Source organism: Pristis pectinata, chromosome 25, assembly GCF_009764475.1.
Source record: "Pristis pectinata isolate sPriPec2 chromosome 25, sPriPec2.1.pri, whole genome shotgun sequence".
NCBI classification, from domain to species: Eukaryota; Metazoa; Chordata; class Chondrichthyes; order Rhinopristiformes; family Pristidae; genus Pristis; species Pristis pectinata.
The window spans coordinates 7,720,376-7,737,314 of NC_067429.1; the positions used below are offsets into that span (position 1 = coordinate 7,720,376).

Sequence of the window (16,939 nt, forward strand, 5' to 3'; positions counted from 1 at the left end):
GCATCAGTTAAACTTCCATTTGTGGTTCCGAGTACTCGTGAGGTTGGTGGTGTATTACTGGGAAAGTTGGTAAATACAGCACGTTTCTCCAGAACTCTTCCCTGTGGTGTCCAAGCAGTGGAAGGTCAATAGTTGGTGTGTGTGTCAGAGCCACGGTCAGGAACGTGGGTAGGTTTAAGACTGGAGCCGGGGTCCAGAGTGATCATATGTTTCAGCTCGTTTGGACAAGGTGAAGCTTACACAGAAGTTGTTATATCCATGCAGGGGTTGACCGCTGTATGTCATTGTAACCTTAGGGGTTTCCTTGTTTTTTAGTTATCCACAAGCAGCCTATGTCTCTGTCCCCCATGAATAATGAGGACTGTATTGAGCTGCCCAAACACAAAGTAGATTTGATAGAATAAATAAAGAGAAATTGTTCCCAGTGGCCAAAGGGGTCAGCAACCGGAAATTTAAGAGGACTGGCAAAAGGAGGGAATGTGAGGAATGTTATTTTTACTCATCAAATTGACCTAGAATCCAATGTTTGAGAGGTGCAGATTTAATCGTAACCATCCAACAGGATAAATACTTGAAGAAAAACATATACAGGGTTACGCAGAGAGGGTGGGAGTGAGATTAATTGAATAGCTCCAAAATGAACAGGTTTTGAAAGATGGGCCGAATGGCCTCCTCGGTGCTCTATCATTCCATACTTCTATGTACGCTTTACAGAAAACCCTTGAAAGACTTATTCCAATAAGTCTTGGATTGCAATTAAATCTCGATACAGAAAGGGAAAGAGCTGTGTTCTGAATCATTCCAAGTTTATCCACAGATTATATTAAATCTATGCAGCTGAAATGATCAAAATTACAAACCAAAGCAAAATGACACCAAATCACAGAATCCACAAGAGGTCACTGCAAATTGCAAATTCTAATACACACAGACATCGTCCTGCTGAACTGTTTATTTCCAAGTGTGAACAATAACATTGGTATATTTTTCTCTGCAAAGTAACATGCTCTATTATGAAAATGTTGGGAAAAGAATTTACATTTTGCAAAAACAAAGTATGGCACAAATCAAGCCTGTGTAATAGGAGGAAATTTGCAACTCATTTACATTCTGGACAGAACATTAAAGCAAACGTTACTTCACAAAACACGACACTGTCAACCATTTTCTTTGTTACATTTGCTTTAGGAAAACACTGGGGTCCTTCGCCCATACACTGCAAGATCACTGTACAGAGAAAGGTCAAGGTTTTATGCCAAAATATGTATAAAAATAGTTTTTTTAAAAACCAACATTTCTGGAAAAAAATCAAATATTTTGACTTTTGTTTATATACACAGGCAACCAATCATCTCAAACATCCACTGGACATTTCAAAATGGTTCCCTGATCAGGTGGGACATAGAATTTTTAGAATCAAATTCCAAATTAGTTTCTGCTCCCTGGTTTTCTCTGCAGTTACCAAGGATCATTGGGATGATTTCAAGGACTCCCTCAAAGTAACCATTCTTCATTTGGGCCTAGACCACATGTTTGGGACTTTGACTATGTTGAATAGCACAACAACTTTTGCCTCACCATCCCTCCTGCTCTACCCAACAATAGCCCTGCTCAACCTGGTTTCTGGCCAGGAACACTGCGCAGTGATGATAAACCGCGCCTGAGGAATTCTTTTCCCTCCAGCCTAATGGATGACGAGGTCATGATGAGACCATTTAAACTCAGCACAGGTGAGGAAAAGAGCCTGTGACATTCCAACATAATGCTAAGCTTTATGCAAGATATTACCTTAGCCCTCTAGATTACTGGCAGCATTATCTTGCAGCAAATTCGCCAGGCACACAGAACATTAGACCATAGCACTAGGAATACATACATCAGCCTATCAACTTTCAACCTCAAGCATATTTTTGATTTTCAATCTTACCTGAAATGGGGCCTCATTTCAGTATGACCTGAAAAGTGATCTCATTAACATTTGAGACAGCTTTAACACAATATTTAATACACAATAAAGGCATTAATATTTTCTTCAACTCTTTGTGATCTCCTACCCCTTGAATGGTAGTCTAGTTTCAATACTTGAGATATTCACAGACTTCATGAGCAAATTTTAAGTTTTACATCCATGATTTGCAGAAGGGAGTACACAGCCAGTCACCCAGGGAACAGTTAAAAGAAAAAGATGGTTTAACAGTTGGTGGTGGAGACACCTCAATGAACTTGTCCAAATCACGACCAACTTTTCCCTTTCAACTACTGACCATTTGTGGATTTTGACCACTTTCCATTTTTATTAAAGGAGTTGTACTTACCTGAAGTAACTGAAAAAAGGATCAATGTAATTTTGTTTTTCTTAAAGAGGTTTTGTAGGATTTGGGAGATTGAGATAGAGAGACCATAAGTCTCTCTTAACAAAAAAAGGAATTCTGATAGTTTTTGGTGGGTGTTGGGTGAACGGGTTTGGAGGTAGTGAAGAAAATCACTGGGGTGCACATGATAGGCCAAATGGTCTGTTCCTGTAAAGTTCTGCTTTGCTAATTTATCATAGCACCTGCTTTGAAACGGTAACAGTTGAGAAAATCTGCAGCATCTTCATGATACTTCCACTGAGCCAAGTTTCAGAGCTGCTCGACAATAACTAGTGGTCTCACAATTTCAATCTGAAGTACAACACAATTTCAAGTGGACACCATTTTAAGACTAAGACTTTTATACAAATCAATGTGAAAGGAGTTCTGACTTGTAGAACTATTGGCAAAGACAATACCAATGGAAACTTTCATACTTTGAAATTTCAGGTTTAATACAAGCTGTCAGTAATGACAGGACCCAATTTCCTTTTTTGAAACATTCTTCAATAAGCATTAATTTTTAGTTTCTTAATACTGCCAATGTAGGTTTTTTCAAATTCAACTGATTTAACAAAGAGTAGTTGTACCTCTGCCTATTTTAGTGAGGTGGGCATCCTTGAATACTTTCCAATGACACCCAACTGAATTCCCAAACTTTTATTTCTTCATAACAAAAGATGCGTACCTTTGTGAAGACAGCTATATTCTAATTCTCACATTCAAAGGAAGCATTCTCCAAGTTACTTCTCCTCTCAAAATCCACAACCAGTGGAAAAATGGGGTGGATTCTTTGTCTCTGCTGAGCAAGCTGATACTAGCAGGGTAAATGGCCTGGGCAAATCAACCAGGGCTCCTGATCCCCATGTCCCCCTGTTAGAAACTGGGATTTTTGACAAGAATAGGACTGGGTTTAGGGCTGATGCCTTTCACGGTTGAGGCTGCTGACAGTAACTGCCACAGCTTACAGGAAATAAGCTACATATGGGTAAGGCAGTCTGGGCTTGGTACCCCATCAGAATCAGTGCCTCCCAGAGATGAAGATAGTGTATAAAACTATTAGAGACTGAGGTAGGGAGAACAAAAATGATCTACTGGGAGGGCAACACAAGGGGGAGTGGAGTTAAAGTAACTGATATAAAAAGTACAGAGTTGAAGGGGAAAAGAAAATCACACAAAGAAGGGGGAGGCATGGAATTCATTGTCTGAAAGCAGAAACACTCACCGCATTTAAAAAGCAGCTGAGTGTGCATTTGATGTGCAATTATCAAAGCCTATAGATCGAAAGCTGGAGACGGTTGTTAGGCTCAACAGCTTCTGACCAGTGTAGACCAATTTGTATGGTATATTTCTATGATGCTCGAGTTATCAATACAATAAATGTACATTTGAGCTTTACTTAGACCAAAATCAAAAAGCGAAGAAACGAAATACTGAGTTCATCTGGCATTAGTAACTACCTTAAAATAATGGCGACAACTTGCACTTTGTGCCTTGTCTGAAAATTGGTGGCCAACTTATTAAACATCCCAACACAAATTTCCTTTATGACAGCAGAAGGTATATAACTGGTCTTCAATCCATGGTGGATTTTTTGGAAGGAGTTAGATCACAGTTTAAACATAATCTCACCAAATGGCAGAACAGGGTCAATGCACCAAGTAGCCTACTCTGGGCAACCCATGGCCTCACACTCTAACAGCTCATATATTTGCTATCTCTAATCAAAACCATTGAGCAAAATGCCTGTGAATCTCTCCTTGGCAAATCCATTCATTGCTTTCTTTGGCCAGACTTGATCAAGACATGGGACTAATAGGAAAAGACCCTCCGTTATCTGAACCACCTTATAATTATATGGGATCCCAAGTTTAATACTCAGGATTCCAATATTTTTACTTTGAGGTGGATTAGAAGTGGGTTTCACTTCTGTTTTAAGTGTTTCACATGCCTTGTAAGAAAGACCTTAAGCTTTTATTAAAATTTGCTATCAGGAGTACAATTTAGTGAGCATTTATTTTTATTCCTACGGGGTATCCAATGTGGATCCATGGCTCAACTATCAACTAATTACTGCACTGGCAGAAGGCCAGGTTGAACATTGGACTATGATTTACACAATCTTATTGCATGGATGATTTAATTGGTTTAAAAGATGCTTTGCTTTTTCCAGTAAACATGTTAAGTGGATAATTTTTCCATTCGATTCTCCCAGTGGGCGAGAGCCCGCTTCACCAAGAACGTCAAGTCAGAATAAAATCTCATTCCCCAATGATACACTTTTCGTCTTAGGTATCAATTTCTCTTAACATTTGGAAGGTAAAAAAATATTGTCTCGAAGATCAGGGTTCTTTAGGTATCTAATAGGTCTCTGCTTTTATGAAGTGTACCAACATACAGCTAATTGATGGACTGCTGGGAGCATCATTCACCAATTATTAATACAAAGTGGGAAAACCTTCACATTTATGAATTCAATGGTTACACTGAGGACATGAACTTATGGAAAACAAAGCAAGCATCAGGGAGAACAATCAGGAAGTTTAGCCAGCAACACCGCCTTCAGACTACACACATGGTCTAAATGCAAACTACTTCATCATCTAACTCACAGCATGAAACTAAGGGGAAGTGCGTGGTAGAATTGCAATACACATTCTCAAACTTACAACTGAGGCAGTAGGCTATAGAAAAATGATAGAAACATTCTCCAAACAAGCAGAACCATCAGCTTTAAAATGTCAATACAAATAATAGCACATATGCACTCTTGCTCTTCACAAAAATAATCAAAGAGAAAACAGCACTGTAGTACAACCTGGGCATTTAAAGCAATGTACAATTTTTGACTTTAAAATGGATTAACAAAGCTTTAGAAGCTGTTAAAATGATTTCAATTCTGAATTTAAGAGATTAATAAATAGTTAAAAATAAAGCATGTTAAAAGCATATTAGGTTTTATGTAAAAGAATCTGGGTCTAGCAAATAGTTAAATAAAATCTATCTTTATGGGGAGTCACAGGAAATTAAGCACACAGGCCATTTTGATTTTTAGAAAAATATGAGGCTCTAACACACAAGGAGCAACCTCTTTTGATTTTAAAATAGCTTTAGGTTAATAAAAATGAGCTGTGAAATGTGGGAAGCAAACACAAGCAGGATGGAGTCAGGTTTAGGAGATTCTAAGCTCTGCAAGAGAAAGCCAAACCAATCCTTGGACAAAGGACCTCCTTTAACTTAGTTTTGAACCAGTCTCCTTCTGAAAAGGAAGACAAAGGATGCTCATGTAAAACTTGACATAGGCCACCCACTCAAAAATGTACTGAAAACGGTTTCATTTCATGTACACTGGTTGCTGACATTAAGAATAATGGCCAACTTAAAACCTTTTTCTTTGTGAATGAGGCATCTGCCAAAATTGGAGATAAAGCCAAGAACTTCATAGTTAGACACAAAATGCGATCACAGTACAGTTGACTGACTTGGTTTATGAACAATGCACTTCAGTTACCAATCAAAGCCACATTCATGAGGTCATCGTCATCACCAATTAAAAACGCCGGGCTGGGGCGAGATGACCTCTCGGAGTTCATGGATGTGCTCCCTGCCATAGACAAGGATTGGTCAGTCGATATAGGAGACTTTGACCAAGTTTCTGGTTTAATGCTAGAGTGAGATTTTTTCTTCTCCCTGTCTCGGTCCCGGTCCCGATCCCGATCTTTGTCCTTCCCTTTCTTCTTCTCCTTTTTGTGCTTTTTATGCTTTTCCAAACTATATTCGGGGAGCGGCCGGACATCATCATCGGAGCTGGGACTGTTCTGGTGGGATTTCTCGGCGAAGGACGATCCCGACTCGCTGCCACTATCGCCACCCTGAGGGGTGTAGGCAGGCGACTTGCTGTAACTTGGGGAGCAGCGTTCGTGTTTTGGTGTCGAACCACTGAACAAGGGTGAGCCATAGTTTTTTGCTCCAGTTATCTGTGGTCTCAAGCCATCACCACTGCCATCACTTGGTTTCTGCAAGGTCACCTTGGCCTTGATGCTCGGTGAACCACCATCATGCTTGCTAATGATGATTTTCGCCACTCCTGTTCCTCCGCCATTCTTAGAGTCTGAGGATTTCTTCCCACTGTCGCCTGAACTCCCCGAGACAGAGACCTTGGACTTGCTTTCTTTGTCACTCTTCTCACGCTTTCCCTGGTAATCTGCTGGCGACATATTGTGTTTGGATGGGATGCTGTGAGTGGACGGCATTGCTGCTGCTGCCATTTGACCATCTGCACAGTCTTCGGAGTTAGAACCACCCACACCACCCACGCCATGTTTCAGTTTATCAATTACCGCCGTCAAAGACGGTTTCTTGGTCCGACTGGGAGACTTTCCTTTGATTAAATTTCCGTGAGCATTTTGAGATGAAGACATTGAGGAAGCGGAGGAAGAGGAGGAAGAGGAAGAGGAGGTTGGAGGCTTCTGGTTCAATGAACCGGAGGATGCTATGCCAGAGGACTGTTTCATGCTCGAGCTGGAACTGGACCCCGACATGTGTGAGCTTCCAGAGCCTGAGCTGACTGGAGACTTGGCCTTTGCTGGCGGAGTTCCTGGAATGGGCTTCAATGGTGATGAAAGTTTCTCTGAGTTGCCCGAAGGTCTCGAGTGGGAGGGAGACACATTGGGCTTTCCTCCAGATGGATTGGCCAGGGATGAGGACGACTTAACCTGAGGCTTCATTTTGCTGCTGCTGTTACTGGACAAGCTGCCACTGCTGGTCAAACCATGTTTGGTGACTGGAGAAGAGCTGGGTTTTCCCATGGATTGAGAGGAGCTCTTGGATTGACTGGAACTGGCACCGCCTTGCCCTGGGTACAGGCCGCTGCTGCTCATTTTGGAACTGGAAGAGCTCTCAGATTTGTTGCTTTTCAGCTTGCTGGAAGAGGAGTTGGAGGAATGAGAGTGGTGACTTTTACTGCTGGACGAAGGGCCTGACCCGAACTGACTGTGCGAAGACGATTTGCCAACGATCTCCTTGCGAATCTGAATTGTAATTTTGGGAATCGGAGGTGTGGCCACACTGGGTGGAGTCTGTGACCGCCCAGAGCTCCCGGGGGATTTGGAGCCAGTGGTGCTGGCAGGGGGCGTGAAAGGCCGACTTGACACACTGTGAGATGGAGACTTGCTTTCCGAGTCAGTCTTCTTGCGCTTTGGAGGCTTTTCTTTGTTCTTCCCATCACTCGACGGAGTCCGAGTACGTTTCCCGGGTTTACTGTCAATGGCCATTCCTGATAAATTGCTGCTCCCGCTGCCGTTTCCTTCCTTGCCAGATCGCTGCTTTTGAGACTTGTCCACTTTCGCAACCTCCACCGTGCTCAATAAGGGGCTCTGATTCCCAGAGTGTTCCATCCCCTCCGACGACCCTAATGACTTGTTGCTGTTTGTAAACATACTAAAATCCATGTCGGTGTGGCTACTCCCTTTGCTGCGCTCTACAGTGTCACCACTCATTGCCTGCGCGTTAATTGAGGCAGACCCCTGTGAAGGGAAACCCTTCATGTCATCCATATCGCCACCTTGGCTGTTCTCATCAAAATATCCACTCACAAAATTGGCCCCGCTTTGATTTTCCAATAAAAAATCTACTCCATCAGGAAAAAACTGGTTCGAAGAGTCACTGGTTGGAGTAGTGGTGGCATCTGCTATTAAATCTGCAGGGTCAGTGTACGTGTTCTCGTTGCTTCCGGCCTGAAAAACGTCTGCGTCAAATGTACTATTTACAGCGGAATGGGACGAGCTCAGGGAATCGCGGACAGGAGTCCCAACAGACTGACAATTGTCCCCAGAGGTAGCCAGCTTAGTAGTTTGTTCTGCTATGTCTGACAGAATCTCTGTAACATCAGCTCCAATACTGTCCGTGCTGGAGAGGCGTACCATTCTCTGCATGCTGGACTGCTGAGAGTGTACCACAGTTGGAGGGTATGTTGTAGGAGGGGTGTTACACTGACTGGGGGCAGGGGTAATGTGTGGGGTGTCCAAAGTATCTCCAGCCAGGTTTACATCAAAGACACTGTTAGGGGCATCGAAGTCCATGGAGATGAGCTCTCTCTGGAAGTCCTCCTCAGTCTGAGGTTGCTTGGGTTTATCTGTCTGCGACCGTGTCCTCTTCTTCTTCTGCTTTGTACTGCCTGAAGCCACATCAATTCTAGGTGAACTGGAGGAAGAATTCTGCCTCTCCAAAGGGCTGCTACCGTACAGCGTTGAAAAATCTTGGCTTGGGTTGTCCTTGAGCAGGTTCATCAGCATGGGGTGGTTTTTGGTATTACTCGCAGGGGAAGAAACTGGCGGAGGCGTGTGGCCGGGAGGGGTAGGGCTCGAACCGATGGATGAACCAACACTCCCCGTGATCTGCAGTAAACTAGTCAGGATAGGGTTCTGGTTGACTTTAAAGGAGTCTTCCCCATGTCCCGATTCGTGCCTTTCCTTCATGCCCTGTAAATTGAAGATGGAGGAGATGGGCCCAGGGAAGTTGCTCGTTGGTGTGGTGGTACCACTCGGTGGGTTGTTACCCAGCTGCGTGCTGTAACCAGGACTGCTGGGGGGAGGGGGGTTCCGTTTCAGCATGTCCTCCACGGTCTCGGCAATGAGAGGCAAAGCCGGGGTATCTGCCTGGATGGTCTCAGCCTTGCGGCGGATTGCTCGCATCGTCACTGGGATGGACATACATCTACAAAACACAGGGCGCCGATGACATTACTCACACCCATCAGGAATTTATCAAACTGTTAGGCTGTACCACAAAGAGAAAGTCAATAAAGAATATCTTTATAGGAACTCAGTGCTGTGGCTGAATGCAAACCTCTTCCATTAACAACATTTAAAAGACACTTGGACAGGTACGTGGATAGGAAAGGTTTAAAGGAATATGGGCCAAATGGAACCAGCTTAGATGGGCATCTTGGCCGGCATGGACCAGATGGGCATCTTGGCCGGCATGGACCAGATGGGCAGAAGAGCCTGTTTCCGTGCGGTATGATTATGACCTTGTACAATACAAAATAACTATGAAAAAGTATTAAACCCTTCAACTCAGAAAGCTATCCCACTACGTACTAAACAATTCTTTTATTTCCACTGCCCAAATTATTCCTATTTTAAAGTGTTAAAGACTATTTAAATATCCTGACAAGAGTTTTCTTGTTCTGCAGTTGCAGTTTTGTAGCAGTGCTCTAGGCTTATCTGTACCACACTCCTATCTTATGAGAGAGCACTTGGCTGCATTCTGTCTACCTTCACTCCTTCAAGATCAACCAGAAACACACAATACTATTAAAAATAAATGGTTCTCTTGTTTTTAAGTTTCTTGGGTGTCAAAACATTGGAAGTAGAACAGTTCAGGCTGATCATATTTCTCCACACTGACTTTCTTCATTTCTGAAGCCAGTAACTTGCAGGGGTTTTATCTGACTGGAATTGGTAGCAAAAAGCTACCAGATTGGTACACAAAGGCAGCCAATCTACGAGAGTACAAGCGGGCCGTCCAACTATGGACAGTTGCAGTTGCATCCCATGTTTTTCCTCATCTAGAATATAGCGTGTGTTTTCTGGAAGTTATCATAGGTGATTAGGGACATAGTATCCTACCTAAATCATCCGCTGAGCTCCATCAAGCTCGAGATCTTCTGGTCTCTGTGTCAGTCCTAAATCAGCAATCGCTTCTCCCATTAGACAGCTAGACATTGTTAGCTCCAACACACTAGTATTAATGATCCCTTCTCCCATTAGACAGCTGGACAACATTAGCTCCAACACACTGGTATTAATGCCAGAATGCTACCTCAAAAATCGGTATTTAATTACTTAGTGACTGTATTTTAGTAGACCTCAGTCATGACACCCCTCCCCCCCCCCCACCCCAACTCCTGATCTTCTGCCACACCTTTCTCTGAGGAGAGTCAGGTACAGAGAAAACCCTTACCGCTGAACCACTCTGGTAATGAAGTCATCAGTACAGATGAGGGCATCAGAAAGTCCTTTATACAGTTTACAGCTCACTTGCCTGGAGTCCAGTACATCCATCACAACTGGCAAAATAAAAAGCAGTGAAAAAAATTAAAAATGAGAATAAAAGCTACCTGAAGATCACAATGAGTGGTGACTAGTTTTTGGGAGCTTTCACAACAGCAGGACGATTGCTTAGAATAAAAGTGAAGCTTGGAAATATTTTACCAGTGCAATAAAACTGACAATCTAGCACCCCGAGGACTTTGGTGGATTGGCAGATTTTCCAGACGAGTGGATATTACAACCATTAATATCCCAATGCACTTTTAATTTGTCTTTTTTGAAAGACGTTACATAGCAATATAATAAATATTCCAGTTAACACGGCAATTATAAAGGGAGCAAGAACAGGGCCTGGTGCAGGTAGTTATAAAGTTTTCAATAAATGGGATTACATAGGCAAAAATTACTCAAAGTAGCATACCACACACAAGGGAGTCATTGACTGGGTGCTGGAAGGAGAGGCTGAAGCTGGTGTCAGTCAACGGGCACACCTCAAACTGCAAACGACCAGGCAAATCTGCAAACACACGATTCACATTGGATGGTAAGAACACTGCAGTGGGAAGAAAATCCAGACTGCTATTCTGATAGATAAAATGGGAGCTGGATTCAGAGTTGATAATATCACAGATTCCTCCTGTTGCTTACAACTGTGGAATTTCACATTAACTAGTGAATGGTTAATATGTAATTCTGCAGATGCTGGAATCTGGAGCAACACACAAGATGCTGGGTGCTAGAGTGAGTTCCTACAGCACCTTGTGTGTTGCTCCAGCATTTTGTGTGGAGTTTTAATGCTGTTCTTAGTATTCATAAAGTAATACTTGTTTTTAAAATCAGTGATTTTTATACTGGGGCATCCTTCTTCAGAAAGTAGCAATGCTCCAAAAGCAGTATCATTTACGGTACAAAGACCTTCCTTCTTAGTTTCAGAACAAAGCTAATTTTTCAACCCTTTCAATTGAATTCTACCCTTTAACTATAACATCATCATATCCTTTCAATATACTACTCTACAGAAATGTCTACCATGCCCCATCCATGCCTCATTTCCACTTTATATCAAATGTGTACAAACCCAGAATCCCTTTGGTTGTTTCAACAGTCTTTCAGTCTGCACTCACTCTTTTAAACATCTCTGCAACAGAAACATTACAATCCCTTTGGTCCTAGTTGTTTCAAAGAGGATTCCCAAAGTAATGTATATAACTCTTTTCGCTGAAAAGCTGAACACTTGAGATGCTGGAAATCTGAAACAAAAACAGAAAACGCTGGAAGTTTTCAGCAGCTCAGACAGCATCCATGGAGAAAGCTAAAATTCCTGTCATCAGAACTGGGAAAATTTCTAAATCAAACACGTTTTACATTGCAGAGTACAGGGGAGGGTGGTGAGAACCAAGGGATTGTCTGTGAGAGGGTAGGGACCAAGAGTGATTGATTGACACAAGTGGTGGTGGTGCTGGCTGAGAGCATGGAGAAGGGTTTTTAATCACAGCTGATCTGTCTGTAGTTGATGTAAGTAGGAGACGGATGAGGACAGAGAGAAAACAATTGTGAGATATATCGCTGCAGTTGTTGGAAATCTGGAATAAAATGGTAGATCAGGAGAAAGAAAAATGGAATAAAGGCTACAAGTTGACAACCCTTCATCAGAACTGCTCAGTTCTTATATAAACCACCAAAGGCTGGTTATCTGAAATCACTGAATTCAACACTGAGGCCGGAGAGCTGTGACATGCCTTGAGCTTAGCAAGCTCAGTGGGGTTGGGAGAGAGAATTAAAGTGACATGCAACTGGAAGCAGGGCATGAGCAGCTGAGACAATAAGAGAATAACTCCTTGCTCACATTCACTCATCATCCCCATTTGCTTGCACATACTGGCGTCCTTGCAAAATTGCCCAGCTGTTATAACCACATCTCCTCCCATCCTGCTTCCTGTAAAGACTACATTCCACTCCCAGTTTGTCTCTCTCGAATGTTCCGACAATGACACCTTCCCACACAGTGCTTCTTAGATGTCTTCTGTTTACCCAACGATCCTTGACGTAGCTCTCAACTGTGAACGCTCCACTCCCTGCACTTCTGCTCTCACCCCTTCTCCTACTCAGAGCAAGGATAGGATTCCCTTTGTCCTCACCTTCCACCACACAGCCTCCACGTTCAACTGATCATCCTCTGTACACCTTCTCCCCTCCCCTTCAGCATTCTAAAGAAATTGCTCCCTCTGTGATTGCATGTTCATTCCTCCATCCTTTCCTGTTTGTATCAGAGCCGAGAGGTATTAACTTGTAATGTTAGCTCTATTTTTCTTTCTCCACAGATACTGCTCGATTTGCTGAGTATTTCCAGTATCATTGTTTATATCAGATTTCCACCTGTCGTGTTCTGTACCGTGCAGTTCCAGCACTGGTTTCTTCCCCCTTTCTAAGTCACCATCTTCTATTTGCATCTCTCGCAAACAGCTCAGGTGCAATAACAAATACTTCACACCTCCTCTCAGGCAGAACCACCTCAGTTTGTGCCAGTCACTTTCTCTTTATTGCCACTCTATCACAGACATCATCTTTGATCTTTCCACTACTCCCCGTTCTCTGCATCTTAAAACGTGTTGAATTTCTAACTTTCCCTAGTTCAGGTGACATGTCATGGATATGAAGTGCCTGACTTGCTGAGTTTATATTCTTGTGTTTTTGTTTTCTGGTCCCTCTTTCATCATTAGGCACACTTCAAGTGAGACCTTATCATGGAATAAAAGCAGCAACTGCCCGCATGGCCATTTAATAAGATTGTGACATATTCTGTACCTCAACTCCCTTTCCCACCTCTTCTGCATATCTCTCAGTTCAGTTGTGTTTAAACGTTTATCCATCGCAGTCTTGAACATGTTATGTTAGAGCGTTGGGACAGAATTCCAAGGATTCACAAGCTGCCTCAAGGAATTTCTCCTCAGCACTGAATGGCTAATCCCTTATTCCGAGACTGTTCCCTGGATATAGGCTCTCAAAGGCTGAGAGCCAATGCTGTGCTGTTACACTGCTGAATATTCTACATGCTGTTTCATCAGAGTCCATGGCACCAAAACAAATCTATCCTGCAGTCACAAGGTAGTATGTCTGGTTAAATGCAGAGGTGATTATCAACAATTACAGAGCAGAAACAACTAACAATTTCCCATTTGCTTAAAGGGGAGGAACAAAACTGAACTCAACCATCATGAAATTGAAAAGCAAAAAACTGCAGAAATAAAAACAAAGTAAAATGATGATGTGTCATTGACCGAACTGGCTAACTCTGTAATCTCTCTCCACAGATCCTAACTGACCTGCTGAGTAGTTCCAACACTTTGTTTTTACTTCAACTGCCTTGCAAGTGGGTAAAAAACAACAATCCTCAGATAACTTTATCAACAGCTTATCACCAAGACAATTCTGGCCTGACCCTATGAGAGATATTTCCTTTTGTTCTAAGCCACCACCTCCCCCCCCACTCCCACCCCCCCACAACGTAAAACTACTCGTTTTCTTTCTTTCTCAGTTCTGACTGAAACATTATCTGTTTCTTCTTTCCAAGGAAGCATCTGACTTGCTGAATATTTCCAACATTTGCTGTTATGTTTTAGATTTCCAGTTTAAAAAAAATCACAATCCCCACTGGATGTCTGGTCGGGTATAAAATTATCCACAGCCAATCTGAAATCAACCAGAGCCTAAGAATCTGTAACTTCTTTCCATTCCTGACCTTATACCGAGGCAGTTGCAGAAAAACACTTGCTATGTTGCACATAAGTTGCTACTGATCAACGACAAAGGACGCATGCAGTAATATGAAGCAAGTCATTCAGACCTGAATAAAATGCTGAGCCTGACTGGCATTGGAGGGCAAGATCCAAACCAAACACTTTGTCAGAAGCTACATCTGACCCAATATGATACATAATTGTGTCCTTTCAGATTAGGGTGGACAGCCAGGCTCCATCCCCTGAACTCAGAGCAACAGGTTACTGCAAACATAAATAACCTGCCATTACCTTCCTTCAGCACAGTCCTTTTCACACAGCTCCCAATTAGAGTGTTGTACGCCACTTGGTGCCGGATAAGTTCCAGAATCCGAGGCACCTGGCCTGGGTGCCTGAAAGGAATTTTATGAAGCAGTGCACCTTGCAAACACCTCCCATCGTGGATTGGGGCATCCTTGTTCAGGAAATAGCAATGCTGTTGGCCTGGCAAAGACTGGAACAACAGCAATAAAGCTTTTTTTTTAAATGTTGTACATTTATAAAACCTCTATGACAAAGCAATGAAGATTTGACACAAATTAACAGCATACATTTATCGCTGATTTTATCTGGAGGAAGGAACCTGTCAGTGTGTAGGGGTCTCTTCATTTCTCCCTCCTTCCCTTACTTCTACTCAAAGAGAGCACAAGCGAGTCAAATGAACCTGGTACTGCATGTCTGCCACCTGAGACTGCTCAAGTAGCATACAGTGCCCAAATATTAATTTGGAAAACAGCACCCAGGAATGCATTTAACTATTAAATGGAATTTCAGAGCCCTCCAAACCTTATTATTATTGGTTTATTATTGTCACATGTACCGAGACAGGTACCATTCAGCAGATTACGCAAACAGAGAGACATACGAAAGCCCTTATTGTCAATGACAACAACTGCAGAGGAAATCACAGCCAAATCCAGTGCTGCCCTAATCTAACTTCCACATAGGTGCTGTCCTTCCAAGACATATCACTTAATGATGAGGAAGAACAGAAAAACTGACTGACTTTGGCACTGTCATCAAGTGCTTGAGAGGTTTACTGCTGTGATCAGCTAAGTCAGTAAGCAAATGCATATTAGTTAATAAATCAATGTTTCAAACAAATAACAGACTGGTCTGCAAATTTGAATATCAATATTAACTCACAGCATAAAATCGCATGTTGTGTTTCAAAGTTGAAGAACCATCATCCTTCCCGGAAAGTACAAACTGTGTGATTAATTCATAAAGTGGAACCAGAGTGGTAGGAGGATCAAAGAGGGTGATACCTGTCCAAGAAAATTTACACCAGAAAAATATTGAAGATCCCACAATGCCAGATATAGAGGATAAAAAACACTGAACATTACTGCACTTTTAAATTATGTATTAGGTATAAAGGGAGTAATTTCTGGGGTGACTGCTGATCTAAAAGTTACTATAAAATTCATAATTATCCATTCCTTCCAATTTTACTCATACTTAAGTTTGTTATAGTCTGGTCCAATTTCCACAGATGTACGGTGAAGAGCATTTTGACTGGTTGCATCACCTCCTGGTTTGGAGGCTCCAATGTGCAGGACTGAAAGAGACTGCAGAAGGTTGTTGACTCAACCAGCTCCATTATGGGCACAACCCACCTCACCATCAAGGTCATCTTCAAGAGGCGGTGCCTCAAGCAGGCGGCATCCATCATTAAGGACCCCCACCACCTGGGACATGCCCTCTTCGCATTACTACCATTGGGGAGAAGGTACAGGAGCGTGAAGACCCACAATCAATGTTTTAGGAACAACTTCTTCCCCTCCTCCATCAGATTTCTGAATGGTCCATGAACCAATGAACACTACCTTGTTATACCTCTTTCGCACAATTTATTTTTGTAACTCATAATAATTTTTATGCCTTGCACTACAACAACAAATTTCACGACGTATGTCAGTGATAATAAACCTGATTCTGATTCAGCCAATAGGTTGCAACAGAAATAAATACCTTTTTTCTCTTGTAGTACTAATCTTCACTACTAGATGGCATAAGTGCGCTTGTTTAAACTTTGACAGCTTGAAGTAAATTTTTGAAATTGAGTTCAAGGTGTTTCCAATCACAGACTGCCATTTTCACTGAAATGTTTGACCTTGGATAAGGATATCAAGTTTGATTTTAAGAACACTCAGTGTGTCCTCCCAAAATTCATTCTTACACTTTGAAAGGTTCAACTTCTGCAGTATAATTGCTCTAGTTTACTGCCTGAGCTGTTGTTCATACACAAGCATGAAGGTGATCATAGAAAGGCACTAATGGGAAAAGCAAAGTTGGTGGGACGTGGGAAGAAACCTACTTGTTTGAGGACAGAATCAGGCTTGCGAATAATTGAACACAAGCCTGACTGTGTCAAGCAATTGCTACTTTTTGTCTTTGAACAGAGATCCCAAGAAGAAATTCTTGATGATTTTCTTTTTAATTCACCCTAACCTCTGCATACCAAGTTCAATTGTTCTATATAAACAAAGGACAACTGACCCAGCACAGCCAAAGACAGAACACAAAGCTAAATGGCAAGCTCTTCTGTAGCTCCTGATGTTCCCCACAAAGACAAGACTGGTTTCTCTCAGGGATTGTCGTTTGCGGGACCTTACAGACAACTTGAACAAGGCTGAAATACCCTCCGCCGCCTTCTCCTCCATTAAACCCACCTACATCCATCTGTTCAGATAGCTAATTATTTGGCTCAGGATTAAATTTTAATTGACAATGCTTTTATCAGGCATAGCAAAGT

At 42.3% G+C, this 16,939-nt stretch overlaps 1 protein-coding gene across 1 annotated transcript in view; it reads right to left on the minus strand.

The window, feature by feature from the left end:
* Positions 1-940: 940 nt before the first annotated feature.
* The window catches only part of med1 (mediator complex subunit 1), a 47,011-nt gene continuing 31,012 nt past the window's right edge, over positions 941-16,939 (minus strand). The window contains exons 13-17 of the mRNA XM_052038542.1: positions 15,328-15,449; positions 14,434-14,635; positions 10,827-10,922; positions 10,317-10,422; positions 941-9,065 (exon numbers count right to left, since the gene is read on the minus strand). Of these exons, the coding sequence (XP_051894502.1) occupies positions 5,855-9,065; positions 10,317-10,422; positions 10,827-10,922; positions 14,434-14,635; positions 15,328-15,449 (3,737 nt within the window). The 3' untranslated portion in view covers positions 941-5,854. The remainder of the gene's footprint in view (positions 9,066-10,316; positions 10,423-10,826; positions 10,923-14,433; positions 14,636-15,327; positions 15,450-16,939) is intronic.